General features: G+C 45.9%; 2 protein-coding genes across 4 annotated transcripts in view; both read right to left on the bottom strand.

Annotated features, from left to right (window-relative positions):
- The window catches only part of LOC137439479 (gamma-sarcoglycan), a 434,894-nt gene that overhangs the window by 76,289 nt on the left and 333,755 nt on the right, over positions 1–24,850 (bottom strand). For all 3 annotated transcript variants that reach the window (XM_078768409.1, XM_068135254.2, XM_078768408.1), the window contains exon 6: positions 14,098–14,170. In XM_078768409.1, the coding sequence (XP_078624535.1) occupies positions 14,098–14,170 (73 nt within the window). The remainder of the gene's footprint in view (positions 1–14,097; positions 14,171–24,850) is intronic.
- CHM (CHM Rab escort protein) overlaps positions 1–24,850 on the bottom strand; it is a 1,037,168-nt gene that overhangs the window by 759,834 nt on the left and 252,484 nt on the right. The gene's annotated exons all lie outside the window — the stretch shown is intronic.

The raw sequence follows: 24,850 nt of genomic DNA, 5'->3' as shown, positions 1-24,850 counted from the left end.
CAGAGCAACTACAGCACACCTTAAAAATTTTAAAACTTCGCGTTTTAAAATTATGACGTCATCAGCGTATTTCGGAACGTTAATTTTTCAACTTCATATTCGGAATCAGTACGTCCCAGAGAAACTACAGCACACCTTAAATGTTAAAAAACCTTCGGGTTTTAAAATTATGACGTCATCAGCGTATTTCGTAACGTTAATTTTTCAACTTTGATGACTATGACTTCCGACTTCCAGGTTCGGAATGCGGGACCAATGCCATTTGACAGGGAATAAAAAATAAATGCGACATTCAATTGACGACAATGACTTCCGACTTGACTCCCCCCTCCCCTCCCCTTCCCCTCCCCTCCCCCTCCACCCTACTCCCTCCCTCCCCCTCCCCCTCCACTCCCCCCCCTCCTCCCCCTCCCCATCCCCCCTCTTCTCCCCTCTCCTCCTCCCCCTCCCCCCTCTTCTCCCCTCTCCTCCTCCCCCTCCCCCCTCTTCTCCCCTCCCCCTCTCCTCTCCCCCTCTCCTCTCCCCCCTCTTCTCCCCTCCCCGCCCTCTCCTCCCCTCCCCCCCCCGTTCCCCTCCCCCCCCCTTCCCCCGCCCGGCAATGCCGGGTACTTCTGCTAGTATATCTATATATATAAAGCAGTAAAGTATGTTTGTTTGTTTGTCCTCTAAACTCGAGAACTACTCATCGCAGAGCAAAACCAAAGGCATATTCGGAATCAGTACGTCTCAGAGCAACTACAGCACACCTTAAAATTTAAAAACACTTCGCGTTTTAAAATTTGCCGTCATCAGCGTATTTCGGAACGTTAATTTTCCAACTTCATATTCGGAATCAGTACGTCCCAGAGAAACTACAGCACACCTTAAATGTTAAAAAAAAACCTTCGGGTTTTAAAATTATGACGTCATCAGCGTATTTTGTAACGTTAATTTTTCAACTTTGACGACAATGACTTCCGACTTCCGGGTTCGGAAAGCGGGACCAATGCCATTTGACAGGGAATAAAAAATAAATGCGACATTCAATTGACGACAATGACTTCCGACTTCCACGCAGTTTCTGATCGCTTTTTCTGATTCTGGATTCTCTGATTTTACATGACGCAGTTTCTCAATTAAATTCCACTTCATGATTTTCTATTTTCTCTCTTTTTCATGATTTTCGATTTTCTGCTTTTAGATGACCCAGGCCTAATTCCACGCAGTTTCTGATCAAAATCTCCGAAATTCCCCGAAAAAGGAAGAGCTGCATTGGTCCGACGACAGCTTCAGCTAAGCGAAAACAGACTGAGAGACAACAGGTGACCGAAGAGGAGCGAACAACCAGGCTCAATGAACAGGCTCATCGGCAACAACAACAGTGAGTAAACGCGACTGAGGAAGAGTGTGATGCAAAACACGAGGCAAACCGTCACCGCACTGCAGAAGCACGAGCTCGGGCCCGGACACCAAGTAACAAAAGGGAGGCATTCACGTATGACCCGGCTGACCCAACAACGCTACCCCAAATACCGACGTCTGAAGCCAGAAGATGGTGGTTACACTGGGGAGATCAAGATGTACCAGCAGGGAAAACGGGTGGTACAGGTAGTCACCAATCAGTGGGTGGTACCCTGCAACCCGTTCCTCCTCAGCCAATTCAACTGCCACATCAACATTGAGATATGCTCCAGCATCAAGAGCATCAAGTATATCACAAAGTATGTCAACAAGGGGACCGATCAGGCAGTGTTTGAACTGCAGCGAGCCAATGACGAGGCCGGAAATCGTCAAGTGGATGAGGTAGCTAAGTTCCAGAATGCACGTTACGTTGGGAGCAGCGAGGCAGTCTGGAGGATCCTAGAGCACCCAATTTCCGAGCATTTCCCTCCAGTCATTGGCCTAGCTGTCCACCTCGAGAATGGCCAGTGAGTCTACTTCCATATGGACAATACCGTACAGAGGGCAGAGCGACCACCACCAGCCACTACGCTGACTGCCTTTTTTGACCTCTGCAATCATGACGATTTTGCCAAGACGCTGAAATACCACGAGGTGCCCGAGTACTACACGTGGGACAAGACGCACAAGTAGTGGACCCGCCGCAAGCGGGGAGAAGTGGTGGTCGAAGGACCACATACAATAAGGAAGACTCGGGCAATTGGCCGCATCTACAGCATCAGTCTGAGACAGGGAGACTGTTACTACGTTCGACTTCTTCTGACTGAAGTATGTGGCCCAATGGCCCATCCTCTTTTGCTGCTCTAAGGACAGTGGATGGTCAAGAGTTGTCCTTCCATGAAGCCTGTCTCGCATTGGGACTCTTGGAAAACGACCAGCACCTCTACCTTGCTGTGGATGAGGCAAGCATCAGCCAGTCTGCACCAAACCTCCGGAGTCTCATGGCAGTCATCCTTACCGCATGTTTTCCTAGCAATCCACGCACGCTATGGGATATGTTCCGTGAAATCCTTTCTGAAGACTACCTATTTCAGCACCGTCGCAATGTTGACAATCCCGCTGCTGACTACAACGAGCACATCTACAACCTTGCGCTTTGCTCTCTCGAAGACAAGGTGATCATGATGGGCGGTCGTCATCTCAGTTCGTATGACCTACCTACCCCAGAGAGGGGCACAGAAGATAGGCTTGAGAGAGAATACTTCAGGGAAGTCGACTACAACCAAGAGCAGTTGGCTGTCCAAGCTGATGATCTCCAACAGCAAATGACAGATGAACAGCGTCAGGTCTACAATGCAGTCGTTGAACTTGTGCAGCAGGGTAACATCAACAATGGCAACATGGGCAGCAACCTCATCTTTCTAGATGCAGCAGGAGGCACAGGAAAGAGCTTCGTCATCAACACGATTCTGAAGAAAATTCGCTCACGAGGCAAGATTGCTCTTGCTACTGCGTCCAGTGGAATTGCCGCATCACTGCTCCAGGGAGGACAAACGCTGCACAGCACCTTCAAGATCCCACTCGACACGCACTTCAAAGAGCAGCCAACATGCAGCATCAAGCATGGAACAGCATTGGCCAAGGTCATTAAGGATGTTGCTGTCATCATTGTGGATGAGGCCCCGATGACTCACAAGTCAGCCTATGAAGCTGTAGACCACACACTACAGGACATCACAGGAGTAACGAAACCTATGGGAGGAATTCCCACACTGCTCTGCGGAGACTTCCGACAGATCCTCCCAGTGGTCAAGAGTGGTACCAGATCTAACATTGTCAACGCCAGCCTGAGGACGTCCCACCTGTGGCGCCATGTGACTGTCAAGCACCTGACCACCAACATGCGAGCTCACCTGTCTGGCGATGAAGGGGCCACTGACTTTTCTAAGCTGCTCCTGGAAATAGGCAATGGACTGATACCATTTTCGGCCGAAACAGACACGATCGAGATTCCTCCTGAAATAGGCAAGGTCGTCTCCACAATGGAGGAGCTGAAGGCTGAAGTCTACCCTTGCTTGACCACAAATGGAGTCCGGTCCGAATGGCTGGCTGAGCGTGCAATTCTTTCTCCGCTGAACACCAATGTCAACCAGCTCAACAACTGGTTCATGGGAGAGTTTCCCGGCGATGAGAGGATATACAAGTCTGTGGATAGTGCCATCTGTGACGAGGAGGCAGTCACTTACCCTGTTGAGCTTCTCAGTTCTCTCGAGCTGTCAGGAATGCCACCACACCTCCTCAAGTTGAAACTCGGTGTGCCCATCATGATCCTGCGAAATATGGAACCACTCAATACCACCAATGGTACACGCTGCATCATAACTCGCCTGCATGCCAATGTCATCGAGGCCACCATCTCCTGTGGACCATACAAAGGAGAGGTCGTCCTTCTGCCGAGGATCGCGTTCATTCCGTCAGACTCTGAGCTGCCGTTCCAGTTTCGGAGACTCCAGTTTCCCTGCAAACCATGCTTTACGATGACCATCAATAAGGCTCAAGGTCAGACTTACAAGACAATAGGGGTCGACCTCTCTGTCCCCTGCTTCTCACACGGTCAGCTGTATGTGGCTGCCTCTCGGACCGGCAGTGCAGTAAAACTCACCATCCTGGCACCCAACAATCAGACACGCAATGTGGTTTACCCCGAGGCACTCTAGGGCACAGATGACGAACGCTGTAAGTTGTGACTATATATTTTTTGTATAAGGCACATATTGGACAAGATGCTCTTTCATAGTTTGTAAAAAACGTTATTTTGGAAAAACTTTTTAATCAAAACAGGCGAATCTCCAGAATTGGTACTTCTAGGCCGACTATCTTCCCATCCAGTCGAAAGAGAATAATGATGTTTAGTGTTTATATTTTATATAAATTATAGCACATATATAGATACAAAATGTATGTACAAAAGTTGTTTTTTATGTTTTAGGTCTGTTTGGCTGAAAAATTTCTGATATCAATACCCCCAATCTTAGGCATTGTGGGATATAGTCAGAGCGTTCACCTTTAATTAATGCATTTTAAGAATCCTTCCAATTTGCACCCGTCGTCGACGGGTATCCTTGCTAGTATATATATAAAGCAGTAAAGTATGTTTGTTTGTTTGTTTGTTTGTCCTCTTATAACTCGAGTACTACTCATCGCAGAGCAAAACCAAAGGAATATTCGGAATCAGTACGTCTCAGAGCAACTACTAGTCCTTGAGCCAACCGGCCATTTTTTGAAGTGAATGCTCCGGTGGGGGGGGGGGGGGGGGGGGAGTAATTCTCATTATGATTTTCCATTAGACCAATGTCTCAAGTGTCAGAAAAGGTGTGATGGACATCTGAGAACGGTAGCTTAGTGCCCGGATGGACGCCATCTTTGAAACCACCCAGCTCGAAAATGCCATTTGGTGGGGTACATTGTTGCACGTGTATCTGGACTTCTATACTAGCTATCGATGTGTGGTTGACGACTAAATATACGTCCGATGTGTACCGTCTAAATAAAAAATAATATGAAGCATTTTGTTTTAGATTAATTATTATAAAAATCAATTATCGAAAAAAAATCATATATTTTTCAATATTTTATTATTAGACTTGTACTTTTTTTAGTGAAACAACACTGGTATGATTTTCCAAATTATGCATTGTGCTACACCGTTTATCTGTCTATAAAAATAACTCAAAAACTAAAACATATCATCCACCACGAGTGTACACAAAAAATATATGAAAAGGCATGCACTTTCCACAAACCGAAACTATGTCAGTTGGAATTTCCCGCCGATAATCAACCCACAGAACCCAGTGCCGAAAGTGACGTCAGTCTATTCTATATCTATATTCTATATTCTATATCTCAGTCTGAGATTTGTTGCGGTGACCTGATTAATTTCTGAGGGGGGGGGGGGGGGGTGGGTGGCTTAAGAACTAAAAGTGAACATGTTAGATGGCGCCACATACAACTCTATTATAGAGTTGTATTGTGGCGCCATCTAACATGTTCACTGACTTGGATGAGTATGTCTGTGTAAGCTGGCGAGCTTTTCGGATATCGGAGTAATCTAACGTCAGTCTTTTTGTTCTTTCAGCTGAGATGGCCGGTGTCGAGGCGAAACGGGCGAAGATTGAACCTGAGTCCGGAACGTGCATCCTGTGCAGCAAGAAGTCGCCACTCTCTGAACTAAGCAAGGCAGCGGGCAACAGTTCTTGGAAGACATTGTGTGACGCAGCCGCAGTTAGAAACTTTTATCCAATTCTAAAGCTAGTCCAAGAAGGCGCAGTTGAACTTCCTAATATTCCAATATTATACCATAGGGCTTGTAGATCAGACTTCACTCACAAAAACCACCTAGCTACTTTGACCAATGCAGCTAGAAGTTCTTCAGTTGATACTGGCGATGCGGTGCGACGGCGATCATCACGGGAAGAGACAGGATCAACTTCAACGGTCTACGATGATAAATGCATTTTTTGCCAGCGTGCTTCAAAATTCATAAAAGGCAGTCGTACCCGTGAAACAGTTGTCTTGGCTGTTGAACTTCGAGCAGATAAGACAATAAGAGATGCTGCGACAGCTCGCAATGATGAGAGAGTTTTGGCATTGACTACACGAGATATGGTTGCAGCTGAGGCTCACTACCACTTCTCCTGCTATAGAAACTTCGTACACAGTTCGTACACAGTTCTGGAAGAAATCGAGACAGCGCTATGCATAGACAAATTAGCAAGTGTGGAGAAAGATACAGTACCACTTCCATCACATGTGCACCCTTCGGTCCCGACTGTATTAGCATTCGATAACATCGACAGGCTAGAGGAATCGCTGAGTGGTGGCGGAACATCGCATCGCGTCAACGGTATCATCGTCCAACCGAAGTCGCAGTCGTGTTTGCCGCCCCAACCTCCATCGGCAGTATCCAAAGCAGATAAGAAGCGATCTATCCCGTCATCCAGCGATTTAGTTCCAATATACAGCGGTGGGAAACGAGAGGGCCCACCTGCAATCAAGCCTGCAGATCTTTCTGACACTCTTGCAGGCGCAACATCCCTTGCGCAGCGCCGAAATCACGTATGGATTATGACTCGCATGCTGGAACCATGCGACCAGACAATCAGTTCGTGGACTGGTTTCAACATCATGACTAGAGATCGTGTTCAGGTGACGGAAGATGTAGTTGGCTACCTGCCGACTATAAACGCGCCTGCCACAGATATGGCAACAGTGCAAGAAATCCTCAGAGAAGCTCTGAACATCATGTCATCACTTCAGCTTGAGCGTATACCGGTGGTGCTAGACCAGGCACTATTTGCTAAGGCGACCGAAATAGCATGGAAAGATGTCGATCGATATGGAAGAATCATGCTCATGATGGGGAACTTCCATACCATCTGTAACTTCATGTCGAGCATTGGGAAAATGTTTGGAGATGCAGGCCTTCGGGATGTAGCTGTTGAGTCAGGAGTAATCGCTGAAGGTTCCATCAACAGGGTTCTGGAAGGCAAGCAATACAACCGTGCTGTGCGACTCCACAAGTTGATGTACGAGGCACTAATGCGCATCATTTGGAAGGGCTTCCAGGTGTGGATAGAAAGCAATCATCCTGACAAGGAACCCCAGATTCGAAGCACTGACCTCAAAATTCGCAGCATCAAGGAGGATGTTTGCCACGAGACTCTCGCTGCTGCTCTCGATGATGATTCATGTGTACAGAGCTTTGACATGTTCGCGAAATACCTACATTTTCTGCGAACCAAACATGGAGACCTGGCTCGCTTCTGGATGATGTATATTGATATGGTAGAGACCCTGCTGGGGTTGATTCGTGCGGATAGAGAAGGCGACTGGATGCTTCACTTGGCTTGTGTCAGAAGAGTGATCCCTTGGTGTTTCGCAATGAACAAGGTGAACTATGCTAGATATCTACCAGTGTACTATGCACAGATGACGCAACTCCACGAAACATGCCCCGAGTTGTACAGGCATTTCAATCAAGGCTACTTCTCCGTACAGCTTAGACCAGGGAATCCATTTGCCAGAATCGCTGTTGATCAGACAACAGAAGAAACAGTAAACAAAGATACGCAAACAGCTGGAGGAACACGAGGTTTTAGTCTTCGACAAGGGGCTGTGTCACGATACTATCTAACTGCAGAAAATCGGGCTACTGCACTGAGGCAACTACGAGAAACTATCCTTGTGAATGGCAGCGACACATCTCACGCCAAGCACCCTGACTTGTCTACTTCTCGCATCAAACGTGATGAGTCTGGCGTCACAGCTATCTGTGATCTACTGGAAAATGACTGGACCAATCCATTCGCCGATGATCCGTCATGTCTTCTCAGTATATCTACCGGAGCGGCTGCGAGGGAGGACGTTTCTAATGACCTACTCAACACCCTGCAAAAGGGGGAAGCGGCGTATCAAAGCTTCCAGAAACGTCTTGAAGAGGGAACAGGCTTTCATGACACATTGAACAAGCTAAACTTGAAGACCTTTGGTAAGATCAAGCAGAAAGTTGTGAAGGGCACAAACAAGGAGATCGTCCTGAGAGCTGACAGACAACTGTTTGCCACCATGATACTCATCGCCAAGACAAGGAACCTCGACATGCAACTTGTCCTTTGTCACCCACTAGGGCCGTTACCATGGTCTTTGGCAAACGTTGATGGGTCAATGAAAAAAACGAACAAAGCTGCACTTGCGAAACACATGGAAGGTCTTGTGGAACCAGCCGAGAGCGTTGACAAGCGAAGTGCAACAATAATTGATGCGATGGCTCTCATACAAAAGATGCATGGCGAGAACGACACGTTCGAAGAACTATCTGACCGCATCCTTGCTGCAGCGCTTCACGCTGGTCAAGGCAGTGAGCGCATCGATGTTGTCTTTGACACATACACAGAAGAATCCATCAAAGCAGCTGAGCGTGTGAACCGCGGTTCAAATGAAGGCATCAGTTTCAGCGAGATCAGACCCGCACACAAAATCATGAACTGGCGGCGTCTCCTTGCTTGCAGCCAGACAAAGGAGAAACTGGTTGTGTTTCTGGCGGAGTCGTGGAAACATGAAACAAATCGCGAAAAGCTAGGCAACAGAACACTGTATGTCACCTGTGGTGAAAAATGTCTGGTACTGACCCGCGATAGGTGGAAGTTGGTGCAAGCACTCGAATGTAGCCACGAGGAAGCAGACACGCGTATGTTTCTCCATGCAAAGCACGCCGCTACCCACTACAAGACGATCATCTTAGTGGCAGATGACACCGACGTTCTGATCATCAGTCTTCATCTCAGCAGAACCATCGATAGTCAGCTCTTCATCAGACGAGGAACAAAGGTTCGAGTCAGAATGATCGACGTTGGAAAGTTGGCTGCGGTATTGGGGTCTGGAGTTTGCAGTGCATTGCCAGGGCTTCATGCATGGAGCGGGTGTGACACTGTGAGTGCTCTGGCTAGCCAAGGAAAGATAAAGGCTTTGAAGCTTGTGCAAGCGAATGAGCTGTATCTTCAAGCATTCACAGATCTGGGATCTTCGTGGAATGTACCAACAGACGTCTTCAATAGCATTCAGGCCTTCACGTGTCAGCTGTACGCCAAGAACACGAAGATCGTCGGTGTTAATTCGCTCCGTTATCACATGTTCTGTGCAAAGAAGGGCCAGATCGAATCTGGACAATTGCCGCCTTGTGAAGACTCCTTGATGCAGCATACGCTTAGGGCCAACTATCAGGCGGCTATCTGGCGACGCAGCCTTGAAAACCTACCAGACGTCCCAACACCATCAGCAGGACATGGTTGGGAACTCGATGATGGCGGTTCGCTCACAATCCGATGGATGGCGGGTCTACCAGCTCCAGATGTCGTCTTGAATCTCATCTCATGCACATGCAGAAGGACGTGTCGACCGTCAGATTGCTCCTGCATACTGAATGGGTTGAAGTGCACTGTTGTGTGTAAGCTGCAGGGATGCTCCAACATGGTGCAGGATGATGCTATCGTGGCTCAGGATGCCAATGACTCTGATGGCGACTCTGATGATTAACTTTGTGTGCACTGTATATTGTATAGCATATGTTGTTCTCTATTATAATGCAGGCCAAATTGCCTGAAAATCTTTATAGACAGATAAACGGTTTAGCAAAATGTATAATTTGGAAGATCATACCGGTGTTATTTGACTAAAACATGACATGTTCAATGATACCTCCGCTTGCTTATTAGGAATATACATCGTATGGTGTTAAAATCAGCTCCATACGTCTTTCCAAACTCTAGTAATGAATAATTAATATAATTGGCGGCCATTTTGAAATCCAAGATGGCCACCAAAGTGCAGATTTCCTATGTAACAATTTCCGCCTGCTTATTAGATATCGTATGGTGTTAAAATCCTCTCCGTACGACATTCCTAACTTGCGTTATCGTCAGAATAGATAATGCCAGCGGCGGCCTAAGTCATTTTATGCCTCTTTACATTTATTTGTTGTAAACTCGTGGTGGCTGATATGTTTTAGTTTTTGAGTTATTTTTATAGACAGATAAACGGTGTAGCACAATGCATAATTTGGAAAATCATACCAGTGTTGTTTCACTAAAAAAAGTACAAGTCTAATAATAAAATATTGAAAAATATATGATTTTTTTTCGATAATTGATTTTTATAATAATTAATCTAAAACAAAATGCTTCATATTATTTTTTATTTAGACGGTACACATCGGACGTATATTTAGTCGTCAACCGCACATCGATAGCTAGTATAGAAGTCCAGATACATGTGCAACAATGTACCCCACCAAATGGGCATTTTCGAGCTGGGTGGTTTCAAAGATGGCGTCCATCCGGGCACTAAGCTACCGTTCTCAGATGTCCATCACACCTTTTCTGACACTTGAGACATTGGTCTAATGGAAAATCATAATGAGAATTACTCCCCCCGCCGGAGCATTACTTTTGGTCTGGCTCAAGGACTATACAGCACACCTTAAAATTTAAAAAACTTCGCGTTTTAAAATTATGACGTCATCAGCGTATTTCGGAACGTTAATTTTTAAACTTCATATTCGGAATCAGTACGTCCCAGAGAAACTTCGTAACGTTAATTTTTCAACTTCATCCGATTGACATGGGACCAACGGCATGTGACAGAGAGTGAAACATTTATTTGCCGACAATGACTTCCGACTTCCGGGTTCGGAATGGGGGACCAATGCCATTTGACAGGGAGTAAAAAATAAATGCGACATTCAATTGACGACAATGACTTCCGACTTGACTCCCCCCTCCCCTCCCTCTCCCCTCCCCCCTCCCCTCCCTACCCCTTCCCCTTCCCCTTCTCCCCTCCCCTCCCTCTCCCCCCCATCCCCCCTCCCCCCTGCCCCCCTACCCCTCCCCCTCTCCCCCCTCCCCTCCCTCCACCCTACCCCTTCCCCTTCTCCCCTTCCCCTTCTCCCCTCCCCTCCCTCTCCCCCCATCCCCCCTCCCCCTCCCCCTCTTCTCCCCTCCCCCCCTCTTCTCCCCTCCCCTCCCCCCTCCCCTCTCCTCCCCCGCCCGGCAATGCCGGGTACTTCTGCTAATATGTATGTATGTATGTATATATATATATATATATATATATATATATATATATATATATGTATATATATATATATATATATATATATATATATATATATATATAGTTGCGGATATGAGATTGGCCTCCATCCATATCCGCTTGTAAATATTCCCCTATTTCCTCCATACTTCCCAACTATCCCCAATCCCCCATTCCCTAGTCCCATTTTCTGTAAACAACACTCTGTAGACCCGACCTCCCCCTATTTCCCCCATTAAATGTCGCATCCAGGTCCACCGCATCTCACGTAGACAACTATAGGACATCTTGCTAGTTATTCTTAGTCTATGTCAGTTAAGGACTCGTTTCCATTAATTCTGACTCTTCGTTGCACCAGAATGTGATTGTATGGCACCGTTAGGAAGTTTAGGACCTCCCAATACCTCCCCGCAGCTTTTCCTCACGGTTCAGCAACAACAACAACAACAGCAACAACAACGGCGGCGGCGCGGGGAGTGCGCGTCCTCACTCCAGCTTGGTTAGCCGCCATCGAACATGTGCTCGACGGGGTTACCACGTAGGGGCTCGCTGTCAGCTCCTCGTCAAGGGCGGAGCCCGGTAACCCCCGCACCCAATGGGAGTGGCGGACCGGTCCCATCTGGGGCGGAGCCAAGCAGCCGAGGGCGTGTCACTCCCCGTTGAGCATGCGCAGGAAGAGGGAGGTGACGTCAGATGCGCGCTGAGCTTGAAGCAAGAGAGACGCCACCTCCGAGCGCTGCAATACCTCCCCGCATCTTTGGACTGGACCGTGCTTGATTCTGCCCCTGAGCCAAGGTGCACCTTGTGCTATCGACTGCCTGCCCTTCCCTGCCATCAATCCCTGTGTAAGTCAGTCTTGTTCCGTTTGTCTGTGGTCTGTCTGGGGTGGATAAGATTGTGTCTAAGTGCCTATCTCTTCTGTGTTTTACCTCTTGCCTTGTAATCTACTCCTTTTCTCCCCCACTAATTATATCCTCCTCCGGAGGTCTTGAGAACTGTACCCCTTGTGTCGTTTCATTTATCCCAGCCGTTGTGTCCTTTCCTTCATTGATTTAGCATAGCGCGATTTGGTCAACGTCGGGTGGAATCGGGTAAACTGTGCGAACACGGCGGCCATTCCGCTCGGCCCATCACAACATCTAAGCCGTGTCCGTAACAATATATATATATTGTTGCGGAGATGAGGACTGTATATTTTTTGATTGTGTGCTGTATTATTATTATTATTGTTTATTCTGCGCCCCCCTACCTCCGGAGCTGTGTAAAGGTGAAAGGGCATCCCATAATTAGTCCACAAGCATACACATCAGCCAAATAATAGAATACCCCTGTTGATAGTTATCTCTTATTCTGTGTTTTAGAGTAAGGCTGTGTCTCCCATTAATTGAAGTACTCCATTGCACCAGTGAAAGAGAATAGATCCCCTTTCATTCCCATCCCCAAAATCCCCATTTCCTTCACATCCCCTCTCGTCATTGCCGAGCCTCGATTGCCCATATTACATCCCCTCCAAAACCACCATTGACCATGTGCTCGAGTCGGGGAAGAAAGGCGTGTCTCCACCTCGTCATAGAGGGGAAGAGGGGCGTGCCTGCCCGTCGTCATCAAGGGCAGAGCCCGAGGGTCGCGCGACCAACCAGGGCCGAGGTGAGCACCCCGATGGGCGTGTCCAAAAGGCCGGCGGCTTAATCGCCGGAGGCGCTATAAAAGGCGCGCAAGAAGCGTTGAGTGAGTTGGTCGTGGAGAGAGTCGTGAGGAGTCAGTCAGTGGAGTCGGTGGTCAGTTGGTTGCGTTGGTTGCGGTGAGGAGTCGGTGGTGGTGGTCAGTTGGTTGCGATGGTTGCGGTGAGGAGTCGGTGGTAAAGAGTGAGTGGACCAAGAACGAGTTGAGGGTTTGGACCAGACGAGTCGGACAAGGCCTGGCAAAGCACGCGACGTCCACAGCAGCCACAACAGCAGCTTGGGGGCCTGAACGGCGGTTTGGAGCAGGGCCGTAAAGGAACGGCGGCTGCTAAACGCGCCGGTTAAGCTGCAGGACCCCCTTGGACCTCCCTCTCCCTCCAGCCATCCACCTCCTGCCTTTCCACCCTTCTTGTGTACGTGAGTTTGTTCTGTTTGTTCTGTCCTGGGTTAATTAAGCTTGTGTAGGTAAGCTAAAGATTTCACTGTGTCACCTGCGTCTTATGTGCTTGTAAATAAACGTGACTGCTTTCTTTTTGCTTATGTGTGTAAATAGTCAATAAATTCAGTAGTATTTCCAAACCTTTCTTTGCCTTCGTTTTCCTCTTTGCATTCGTCGTTTTAGTCTTTTCCCATCATTGAGCAGCTGCGGTGCGATCCGGCCAACGTTTGGGTTCTAATCGGGGAGTAACTGTTAGGTCGCGGTAATACACCACCGCTCGGTCAATATAACATCTGACCGCGATCTGTAACAATATAATATTTAATTTTAAAGCAACAACTATAGCACTTAGGTGGAATTTGGTTCAAAATCCATTAACTAGACATATTGGCCGATGTATATTCCAAGTCTCAGCTAGTTTCAATGTATAGTCATTGAGATATGAGCTCCAACACATTTTGGGCGGATGGACGGACGGACACCAATGTGATTGAGGGTTTTCTAAATATAAATCAAGAATGCTGAAATTTGGAACATGTTACCTCAATGTACGAAGCATTTACTTCTGACATTTGCAGCCGATTTTGTCCAGTAGAAACCGAGAAAGGAATTTTCAGTCCCAATGTAAAAGCTGCATACAGAGAAACTATCCCTGATATAAAGGGAGGGGCGCTTTGCGCCTCTCTTTGATACACACACACACACACACACACACATATATATATATATATATATATATATATATATATATATATATATATATATATATATATATATATATATATATATATATATATATATATAAAAGGCTATAAGTTGTACCAGTATTCTGTGGGAAAAGGTCAATTTTCAATTCCTAACCAATGCAACAGCTGCAAACCTCCACGCTTGGGGGTGTAATGAGGACATCAGCCATGGTAAGAATTCAAACATGTTTAGCCGGCATACCTCAGATGCTTGAAAGGCTCTGCTCGGATTTGTGGAGTCTGAACAGAGTGTTCAAAAATAGCTCCCTCCGCTCCTGTCCATGTAAAGGCAGAGACAAAAACAGAGCTCTAATCATTATTCTTTTGACATGAATGGCAACACAGTAGTGAATATAGAAGTGTTCATGGATATTACACAATTTTTCCCCCACACCCGTTCTCTCCTTCCCCCCCCACCCCCTCTACACTGAAGTGCCATTGCATGAATGTCAGTGAAAGACCATGAGGGATTGTGATACATCCTAGCTCTTGGGACAAACCAATAAATAAACAAGTAAACAGCAAACAAACAACGAACGAATAAATAGGCTCAGAACCCGAGAAGGTAGTAATATCCTGGAGATAGGTTTAAATGGATTGAAAGCATCCGTCCTGTTGTGTGAACAATGTTTGGGTATAAACGGACAAATGTGCTTCAAATTTGCTGTGACCTCTTCATGACATTGCAAGTAATTGGACAGAAAATGTGAAATTGAGGATGGCTGATTTTTACAAGCCAGAATTAGAAACTTGCATCCAAGTGAGATGTGCAAGGCATATGACATGACACAACTAAGCTTCGATAATTATTTCGGTCAGACAGATAAACAGGCCAAAAGTGGGGTGTGGAGGTAACAAACAAACATGTGGTGTTGAGGGAACATACAAACATGGGGTGTGGAGGGAACACACAAACATGGGGTGTTGGGGGAACACACAAACATGGGGTGTTGAGGGAACACACAAACATGGGGTGTGGAGGGAACACACAAACATGGGGTGTGGAGGGAACACACAAACATGGGGTGTGGAGGGAACACACAAACATGGGGTGTTGAGGGAACACACAAACATGGGTGTTGAGGGAACACACAAACATGGGTGTTGAGGGAACACACAAACATGGGGTGGTGAGGGAACATACAAACATGGGGTGTTGAGGGAACACACAAACATGGGGTGTTGACGGAACACACAAACATGGGGTGTTGAGGGAACACACAAACATTGGGTGTTGAGGGAACAAACAAACATGGGGTGTTGAGGGAACACACAAACATGGGGTGTTGAGGGAACACACAAACATGGGGTGGTGAGGGAACATACAAACATGGGGTGTTGAGGGAACATACAAACATGGGGTGGTGAGGGAACATACAAACATGGGGTGTTGACGGAACACACAAACATGGGGGTGTTGAGGGAACACACAAACGTGGGGTGTCAAGGGACCAAACAATTGTGGGGTGTCAAGGGACCACACAAACGTGGGGTGTTGTAGGAACACACAAACGTGGGGTGTCAAGGGACCACACAAACATGGGATGCTGAGTGAGGAAACAATGCGAATGAAGGAGGCAGTATTGTGAAATTCACCACACGGTAACTTTCCGTGCACATGAACAAACAGCCAACGATTTTGACTTCATGGATATAGTGTCAAGTGACCATATTATGCCCCATAGGCAGTCATTATGAAGGTCGATTTGTAATTAAAATGAACAGAAGCGGTTGTGTGGATATCGTACAAGCTTGTTAAGAGAGCATGGAAATGAAGGAGACAAAACTGTTAACAGCCAAGCAGGGATTTGAGAATGGTCCTAAAATTTGCTCTATTACTGCGCATCTCCGGGGAGAATCACAGGTATTTTTCTCAGCATCACGTTTTCATCACTTTCTCTGTGTAACCCACTCCAGGCACTCCAAAAAGCCTTCAATACCACCGGTGCATTCCCAATCGGCTCTCCCGGAACGAAGCCGGCACAGAAACAATCATCGTTATTAGTGTTCTGCAGGCGAGAGCCACTAATGATTTCCTCATACGACTCCGACTCTGACTATGAATGCTAAAGAAACATAATGAAAGGAAAGAAAGAGAGGCAGACCATCTTCGCTACATTTCAGTTGAAGAGGAAGGTATAAAAAAAATTTGGGAGAAACATAATGAAAGGAAAGAAAGAGAGGCAGACCGACCGTCTTCCCTACTTTTCAGTAGAAGAGGAAGCTATAAAAAAATTGGCGGAAACATAATGAAAGGAAAGAAAGAGAGGCAGACCATCGTCCCCACTTTTCAGTTGAAGAGGAAGATATTTAAAAAAAGATTGAAGAAACATAATGAAAGGAAAGAAAGAGAGGCAGACCGACCGTCTTCCCTACTTTTCAGTAGAAGAGGAAGCTATAAAAAAATTTGGCGGAAACATAATGAAAGGAAAGAAAGAGAGGCAGAACATCTTCCCTACTTTTCAGTTGAAGAGGAAGATATAAAAAAAGATTGGGGAAACATAATGAAAGGAAAGAAAGAGAGGCAGACCGACCGTCTTCCCTACTTTTCAGTAGAAGAGGAAGCTATAAAAAAAATTGGCGGAAACATAATGAAAGGAAAGAAAGAGAGGCAGACCATCTTCCCTACTTTTCAGTTGAAGAGGAAGATATTTAAAAAAAGATTGAAGAAACATAATGAAAGGAAAGAAAGAGAGGCAGACCGACCATCTTCCCTACTTTTCAGTTGAAGAGGAAGATATAAAAAAAGATTGGGGAAACATAATGAAAGGAAAGAAAGAGAGGCAGACCGTCTTCCCTAGTTTTCAGTTGAAGAGGAAGCTATAAAAATAATTTGGCGAAACATAATCAAAGGAAAGAAAGAGAGGCAGACCATCTTCCCTAGTTTTCATTTGAAGAGGAAGCTATAAAAAAAAGATTGGGGAAACATAATGAAAGGAAAGAAAGAGAGGCAGACCATCTTCCCTACTTTTCATTTGAAGAGTCCTCGAAAAAAATTTGTCGAGGTGCAGACACTGGATTAGCTTCAGTGGTTTCGAAACGCAATTTCCTGTGCGAGAAATTAATCGTGGCGAGATCAGGAACCGAATTAACACAAAATTACCTTCAAATCCGTAAATGTCAGAATACGAGCCACGGAGATTAATTTTCCAATAGAGCGAGGAAACCTTCGAGAAACTTCCAGACGTGCTCTTGAGCCGGGAAGCGAGAGTGCGTAAATTGTGGCTCCGAGTTGATGAGCAACGGTTACAAGTTGAGGACCCAAAATAATCACGATATAATTTGTATACCTCCGTGTGTATCACCTCCACAAAGTGATAAAGCGATAATAACTCTCATTCGTGGAAATAACTCCGCCTTGCAGCGGTTCCATCAATTTGACAAACATCTCCAAGCTATGAAAAAGCACAAATTGCTATTGACACGATCAGTCCTCCTCTCTCAATTTCAGTGCAAGGAGGGAATAAAAATTACAAAAAAAATGAAACAATCGTTCAAGTGGGTCTCACACTCTGCCTCTATATCTCTCCATCTCTGTTTATCCTCCATCCTGGGCCTGTCTTTCTTTTTATCGACCCAAGTCATGAGGAAATTGTCATTCCTATGGTTGGGAAACTTTACGCCGAGTTTACAAGACTTGTAAACATCCGCAGTGCTGCAGATTTTCCCTGCTGCTCGAATATGTCGCTTTTTACGCCAAAGCAGTCATTGTGTGTCACTGGACTTGACGGGCCGACTAGTCCACTGCAGGACGCAGGCCTCCTTCAACATGGTCCACTCTGTTCTATACGAGGCTATTGTACTGCAGTACATTTTTAATATCATTTCTCCATCTCATCATTGGTCTGCCACTGCTTCTTCTAAGCACTTCTCTAAGGTTGCCACCATTTCGTAATTCTTGCTGTCCACCGGTTGTCGGTTCTTGCTGCATGTTCAGCCGAGTCGCTTCGTATCAAATCACGTCACAGCCAATCCCCTTTCCAACGCTCAGCCATCAGAGGCAATCCCTATTCTGACATTATCGGAAGTGATACGCCAGTACTGTCAGACTGCATTTGCACCTGCCGCCTTCAAATTATTTGTCCTCGTGGCATTTCTTTCTGTCTTTTCCTGCGTGTCTTCCAATTTCCTCTTCCTATCTTAATCTCTCTCTTTTTACTTATACCTCTATTCGCCAATAAAGGAGGTTTAAATTTGAGTAGATAGTTACGTAGAAGCATTGGAGATAGAGGCATACATGGATATTGACAGGAATGGTCGGTAGCTTAGTTATGGATGGGTAATTGTAAGCATGCATAGTGATTGTGGTCTGTTAAAAGGTGTCGTCAAAAGGTGAATGTGCTGTCTGTGTTTGTCATTCCTCACCAGACAACTGTATTTGCTACCCCTCCCCAACAATCAAACAGTTTTTTGAAGTTAAGTTGATAAACTCAGAGACAGTTATTGTGCGGTTGATGGTCGACATGGCTTGTCCTGCATCAATGTTCCTTGTGTATAGTTATTCAGCGCGTGCGGAGTGAAAAGCCGGATTATGCATTTGGTTCACTTTGTCCGACAGTCTGTCTACAGATGTCAGTTTATTATAATATGTATGCCTTCAGAAGAAACTTCAACACAGGAGGCCATTAGGCCCACAAAGCCTGTGCAATGGTTGCCAGTCTATGGCTGTTTGTATTCTATCCTTCATAAATACTGGATGACAAGTAAGCATGCAGCATGCACCATTTTAAAAATCTTTGGTATGACTCGGTCAGGGTCGGTTTCAAATCGACAACCTCAGATCAGATGTTCTGTATGCCACTAAATGTTTTATTTATTTTTGGTTCGGTTTTTTAAAAGGTTTTGCTAACCCCTTGCTGCCATGGTACTTCTCAGGTTGGTAAACCATATTCGATACAATCAAATAGGTATTGCTATTTAAAGGGCTTATTTTACAAATCTACATGATCATTGCAGGGGGCTTCTTTTGCTTCGTCATCCATGGTAATGCCCTCCCATATTCCTATCATCCTGCTGCTTCAAATATGGTCACATGGCGATGCACCTCAGAGACTTCAACCACATGCTTAAACACAGATTGCTTTCATCCACATGGAAAGCAAAGCAAGACTCCCATTGGCATTTTTAATAGGACGGCCTACCATTTTTGCTGGTCCATTTAACTCCAATGTCTTGTTACGACAGTCGGTGACAAAACTAATGCCTCTTATAGAACAGGCATCTTAAGGCCATTTTCCCTGCTAGAGCGGGGGTTAGCCTTGTGGGCCCCTTGACAATCTTCTCCATTTTGCCGTATTTTCTGCATCTCCTCTTTTTAACCCCCCTGCCCGCATTTCTTCTTCCACCACTTTTAGCAAAGTCTTTCACAGTCTTCCCCATCCTCTACTCCCTTCCACATTCATTTCCATCACTCTTCTCAACGAGTCACTTTCATCCTTCCTCAACACATGACCAAACTATCTCAACCTGTTTCTCTTCACAGCATCAATCACAGGCTCTATTCCCAACATCATTCACAATTCATCATTTGTCTTCCTCTCTCTAAACAATACTCCACACATCCACCGAACCATTCGCATTTCCACCCTTTCCAGCCTTCGTTGCTGCTCTACGTTCATGACCCATGTCTCGCTCCTATAAATCATAACACTGCTTACACATGCAGCATACACCTTTCCCTTCAGCTTCAACGACACTCCCCTCCTCATCAGCACGCCACTCAGTTCCCGAAACTTATTCCGTGCACATCCCACTCTAGCAACCGTTGCCGAGTCTGATCCACCTTTTCCATTCAGCATGTCTCCGAGGTAGCAAAATGTTTTCACAGCTTCCAGCTTCACGCTGTCCCCAAGATCCAACTTAACATTTCCTCAATCTGCAGCTCCCTCTGTGCACACCTTACACTTGAATGTAGCTGCCACACTGGTTAATGACACTCTCAGACCACTACATTTTTGATGAACCCACTCAGCACACATTGTACATTGAATGGAGTTCACTCCGACACCCTTCCTGCACACAGCACACGGCCACTTCACAGTTCTTTCCACCTCACCAAATGCTTTACCACTTGCCATCACCTTCGTTTTTCCGATATTCACCTTCAGACCTTTTGTCTCCATACATTCCTTACACTTGTTCATCTTCTCCTTCAGACCATCAATACTCTCCCCAATCAACACCAGATCATCTGCATACAACAACTCCCACGGTAAACCCTCCTTTATGTTCCGACCCAGCACCTCCATCACAGCTCCAAATAGTAGTGGACTTAGTACCGACCCCTGATGCACTCCCACACCTTCACCTCAAACTCACCACTGTTCCCGTCCTTTGTCCCTACAGCTGTGAGCGCTCTCTCGTACATTGCCATCATCACTCTGATCAACATTTCCTCCAATCCTAACTTCCTCAATGCCCATGTCACTACTTCGTGTGGAACCCTCTTGAATGCTTTCTCCAGATCAATAAACCCAAGAAACAACTTCTTCCTCTTCTCCATGTACTTCTCCTGCAACTGCCTTACAATAAAAAGCACATCTGTCGTTCCTCTTCCTGGCATAAATCCAAACTGCATTTCGTCGATCTTCACTTTCTTCCTTATCCTCCTCTCTAACACCCTATCCAATACCTTCATTCCATGCTCTAATAACTTTATCGGTCGATACGAGCCACAGTCCAGAGGGTCACCTTTCCCCTTTTATAGAGAGACGAGGGTACTCCGTTCCCAATCCACTGGAATGCGGCCTTCTTTCACCACCAGATTACAGATCTCTGTCATTCTCTTCACACCCCAACTTCCCGCTGCCTTCAACATATCTCCCACAACTCCCGTCGGCCATCCCGCTTTTCTCCTGTTCATTGCTTTTATCCCTTCCTCAACTTCCTTCTCAGTTATCTTCTCTGCCGCTCCTAAAACTGGGTTACTCTCTGTGTTGTCGTCCCATTTATTCTCTGCATTCAACAGCATTTCCATATATCTTTTCCATCTTCCTTTAATTCCATCTGGGTCCACAACGATTTGTCCCACTTCATCCTTCAAGCAACTCACCCCCATCACATCGCACCTCTCTTTCGCTATCTGCTTTGCAATCCTGAATACCGCTCTCTGACCCTCTTCCAAATCCAAGCGTTCTCCGAACATTTTCCTACATGCCTACTGCGCCTTTGCTACCTCTTTCTTTGCAGCCTTCTTGGCTGCCTTATAACTTTCATGCTCTGCCTATTCTGCCCCCGTACCCTTTGCCTTCTGCCACTCCTTGAACTTCTTCCTCTTCTCATCAATCCTCTTTCCAACTTCATCATCCCACCACCATGTTTCCGAGTGCCTCGGTGGTCCTTTTGTCCATCCACATACCTCACCAACGGCTCCCAACAGACTATCTTTCATTGACATTCAACCACTTTCAAGCTCAACCACATCATCCTCGACCATATTCAGCCTCTCTTTTAATGCCTCCCTCACCGTCGCCTCTTTCAACCTCCACACCTTCATTCTTGGTTGGTACTTCACACGCCGAGTTCTCCTCGCATCCTTCACCTTATGTCGCAGACAACCAAGTGGTGCTGTGAAGCAGCCTCCTCCTTTGTGTCCCGGAGGTGCCCCCATCTCGCCTACGCACCATCAGGTAGTCAACGGTTGTCGTCGACCCACCTGACGTTTATGTAACAAGCTTATTATCCTCTTTCTGGAACTGAGTATTACAAATCAACAAATCAGCTCCATCAGCAAACTCCAAAGTCCTTTCACCTTCTCCATTCCTCACACCATATCCGTAACCTCCATGAACTCCATCAAAACCGTCTATACTCCTTGCTACATGTCCATTTAGGTCTCCTCCTACCACAACAACTTCCTTATCTTTCACGTTTTCCATCAGCTTCTCTATTGCACACCAGAACTTGTCCTTCTCTTCATCGCTCCGACCGACCTGTGGAGCATATCCCGAGATGACGTTCACCAAGAGCTTTTCAATCATCATTTTCACCATCATCAACCTTTCACTCACTCTAGTCACACTCTCCACACTGTCGACAAACACCTCAGAAAACAGGACACCAACACCATGCACGCCCTCGGGGCACCCTTGCCCCACAAACTTGTATTTCTGTCTCTGCCTACCCTTCACCATTCTCACACCACTTCCCTTCCATCTCGTCTCCTGCACACAGCATATGTTCACTCTTCTTCTGACCAATACTTCCACCACTTCTCCTGATTTCTCTGTCATTGTCCCTACATTCCATGTCCCAAACCTCAGAAACCGATCTCCACGTTGGGTATCAGACGTTTCGTCGTCATAAATGGAGTGATTTCCACCCTTGCTTCGATTGGGTTCCCCACCTTGATTTTCGACGAGAGGGGGTGAGGACCCCCACGGGGTACTTCGGGCTGTACCCTGCCCATATGTAATTGTAATTGTCATGGATCCCTTTTTGAGGCAATGTTTTTATGGCCGGATGCTCTTCCTGACGCCAACCTTTTTAGTCGCTTCTTATGACACGCAGGGATACGGTGTACCTATTCTAAACCGGGGTACACACCGGGATTATGCATTATTTAAACACAGTCTTTGAATTCCTACGAATATATCCACTGGAGGAACCTCTTCTGCAGTAAGAAATCAAATGACTATTCTCTGCCTCGTACGTAGTGATTGTCAAAAGTAGTGGGGCCGTCATTTTGAAAGCTTGGTGTGATGTTTGTCACGTGACCGATGACAGCGTCGCTGGATTTAAAATGGGCGAGAGATATAAACCTTTCATTGTGATTTTGCGTAGCTTTCCGATGACATTTTGGCCACAAAATGAAAAATAAGAGGCATTACTTTCGTACCAACCCTTGAAAAATATTGCTGCCAATTTGCAACGAAAGCTATGATCAACTTTGGCCCATTTGTCGTACTTGCCACTTGGATGTGAGTTATGATTTTGCAGTGGAAATAAGAGAAAGCATGAAAGTGGCATTGGATGGATCGGTGGTGGGAAAGATCACCGGATACCAATGATACCAAAGACTAGAGAAGGGGTCAGGTTACAAACCGCCAACAACAATCAATGCTCGCGAGACGGTTGAACGATTCGTCCAAATTTCTGGTTTTCCCTCATCATCTTTCGCATCACGCTGTTGAAACCAAAGCGTTCAGAATCATTGGAATCTCCCGCGATGAAGCTAATTCCGAGGGCCTTTCACTTACTCACCGCAGGCAGGTTGGTGGTCTTTCTGTTTTTTACCGACTCCTCTCCGGCCTTGCTCCCCCAGCGCTATCTGTGCTCTGTCCCCCAAATACTCCTACAGGTCGCACAAGATCTGCCAGCAACCCTTTTATGGTTAACCTGCCAAAATCAAGACTCTCTGCTGACCTCCCCTTCTTCATTCCTCTTTACTCCCGCCTCTGAAATAAACTCCCTCACTCTCTTCAATCCCACTCCTCCCTCCAGGTCTTTAAAACAGCTGTTCACCACCATCTCTTATCTTCCCCCATCCAAAACCTTGATGTTTTCTACCCCCGTGAATTCACCGCAGATTCACTTTTTTGAAATACCAACTTCCTTCCTGGAATTCCTTGCAGTGTCCTTGTGTTTTATACTTCTCCCCCCCCCCCTCTCCCTTCCCCCCCCTTCCCACCCCAACCCTCCCTTCCCACGCCTCCTCCCCCCAAGCCCTCTCCCTCCCACAGATCTCCCGATGTCCCTGCTCTCAAATGTTGGGTTTGTGTGCTTCCCCCTCTCTCCCCATCTTGTCTACCACTCCCCTTATTATATGTTTTATGTGTCTGTTTGATTTTTTTTGTGTGATAAATGTTAGCTCTTTCACGAGCCTCGACCCGGTATACAAAAAAAAAAAATATCTAAAACTACAAAGCTCATACACAAAAGCTTATGTCCAAATGAACTATCCTAACACCCAGAAAATTACTTTTAGAAGTAATGACATCAGGAAAGGTAAACATTTCAGGCCATTAAATGGATTAATAAATCAAAAGATAAGGAAAAAAGAAAAAGTGACCTTATCTGATACTTTTGAATTATTTCTGTGCTGCAAATTAGTGACTATCAATATGCAACTGAAAAGCTACTTTAAAAATGGCAAATATAATTAATGAGGCAATTGGCAACATCTGGCCCACCACATTTATCAAGCATTAAACAACATAATTACTCAGGAGTTAATAATCAAGGCAGTAATTAACAATATTAACAAAGCGACGTGGTAATCTGCACTTGATTATTGGCCTAGCAATGCAAATTAAAATGATCAACTATCGGATATGCTATGAATCATGAAATGATAAACATAGTGGCAGAATGAAATAGAGAGAAAAACAAACCCATGATTCGTAAATGAGAGTTTACAAGGAAACATGACTTTGCTGATTGTTTTGCGTTATGGTGTTTGGTTTGTTTGGTGGTTTCTGTGATACATTTCTAAACACCCTCGGATACACACATAAGCTAGAACGGTACTAGGTAGATGGCATACCTCCGCCAGGCTGAACAGTTTATGTTTTGTATCCCACTGATAGGCCGGATCTGGATTCGGACCTGAACCAAAATCGATTTGTCCTCGTCACACGCACAACCTGTCCAGTGTGCACCAAATTTCGTCTGAATCCATCCACAACTTTTTGAGATATCCTGCTCACAGGAAAATTATGTATGGACGTGCAAAATGTTCCCAGTTGTTTAAATGGGTCTCTTTCCGTCACCGGAAGTTACGTCAGTGTCGATGGTGGCGACGTAAAAGGCACTATATAGAACCACCTTTAGAGGCCATTTTTCCCCGCAGAGCAGGGGTTGACTTTTTTTGGGCACCGTGGTCCCCTTTTTGAAGCAATGTTTTATGGCCGGATGCCCTTCCTGCCACCAACCCTGTTAGTCGCCTCTTGCTACACACAGGTAATTACCAGTGAACTGGTACTCAATTTGCCGACCTCAGAAGGATGACAGGCTGA

This window comes from Myxine glutinosa, chromosome 14, assembly GCF_964187855.1.
Source record: "Myxine glutinosa chromosome 14, kmMyxGlut1.1, whole genome shotgun sequence".
In the NCBI taxonomy this organism is placed as follows: Eukaryota; Metazoa; Chordata; class Myxini; order Myxiniformes; family Myxinidae; genus Myxine; species Myxine glutinosa.
The sequence above is the reverse complement of the archived record's forward strand: the minus strand, read 5'-3'. Positions and strand labels throughout refer to the sequence as shown.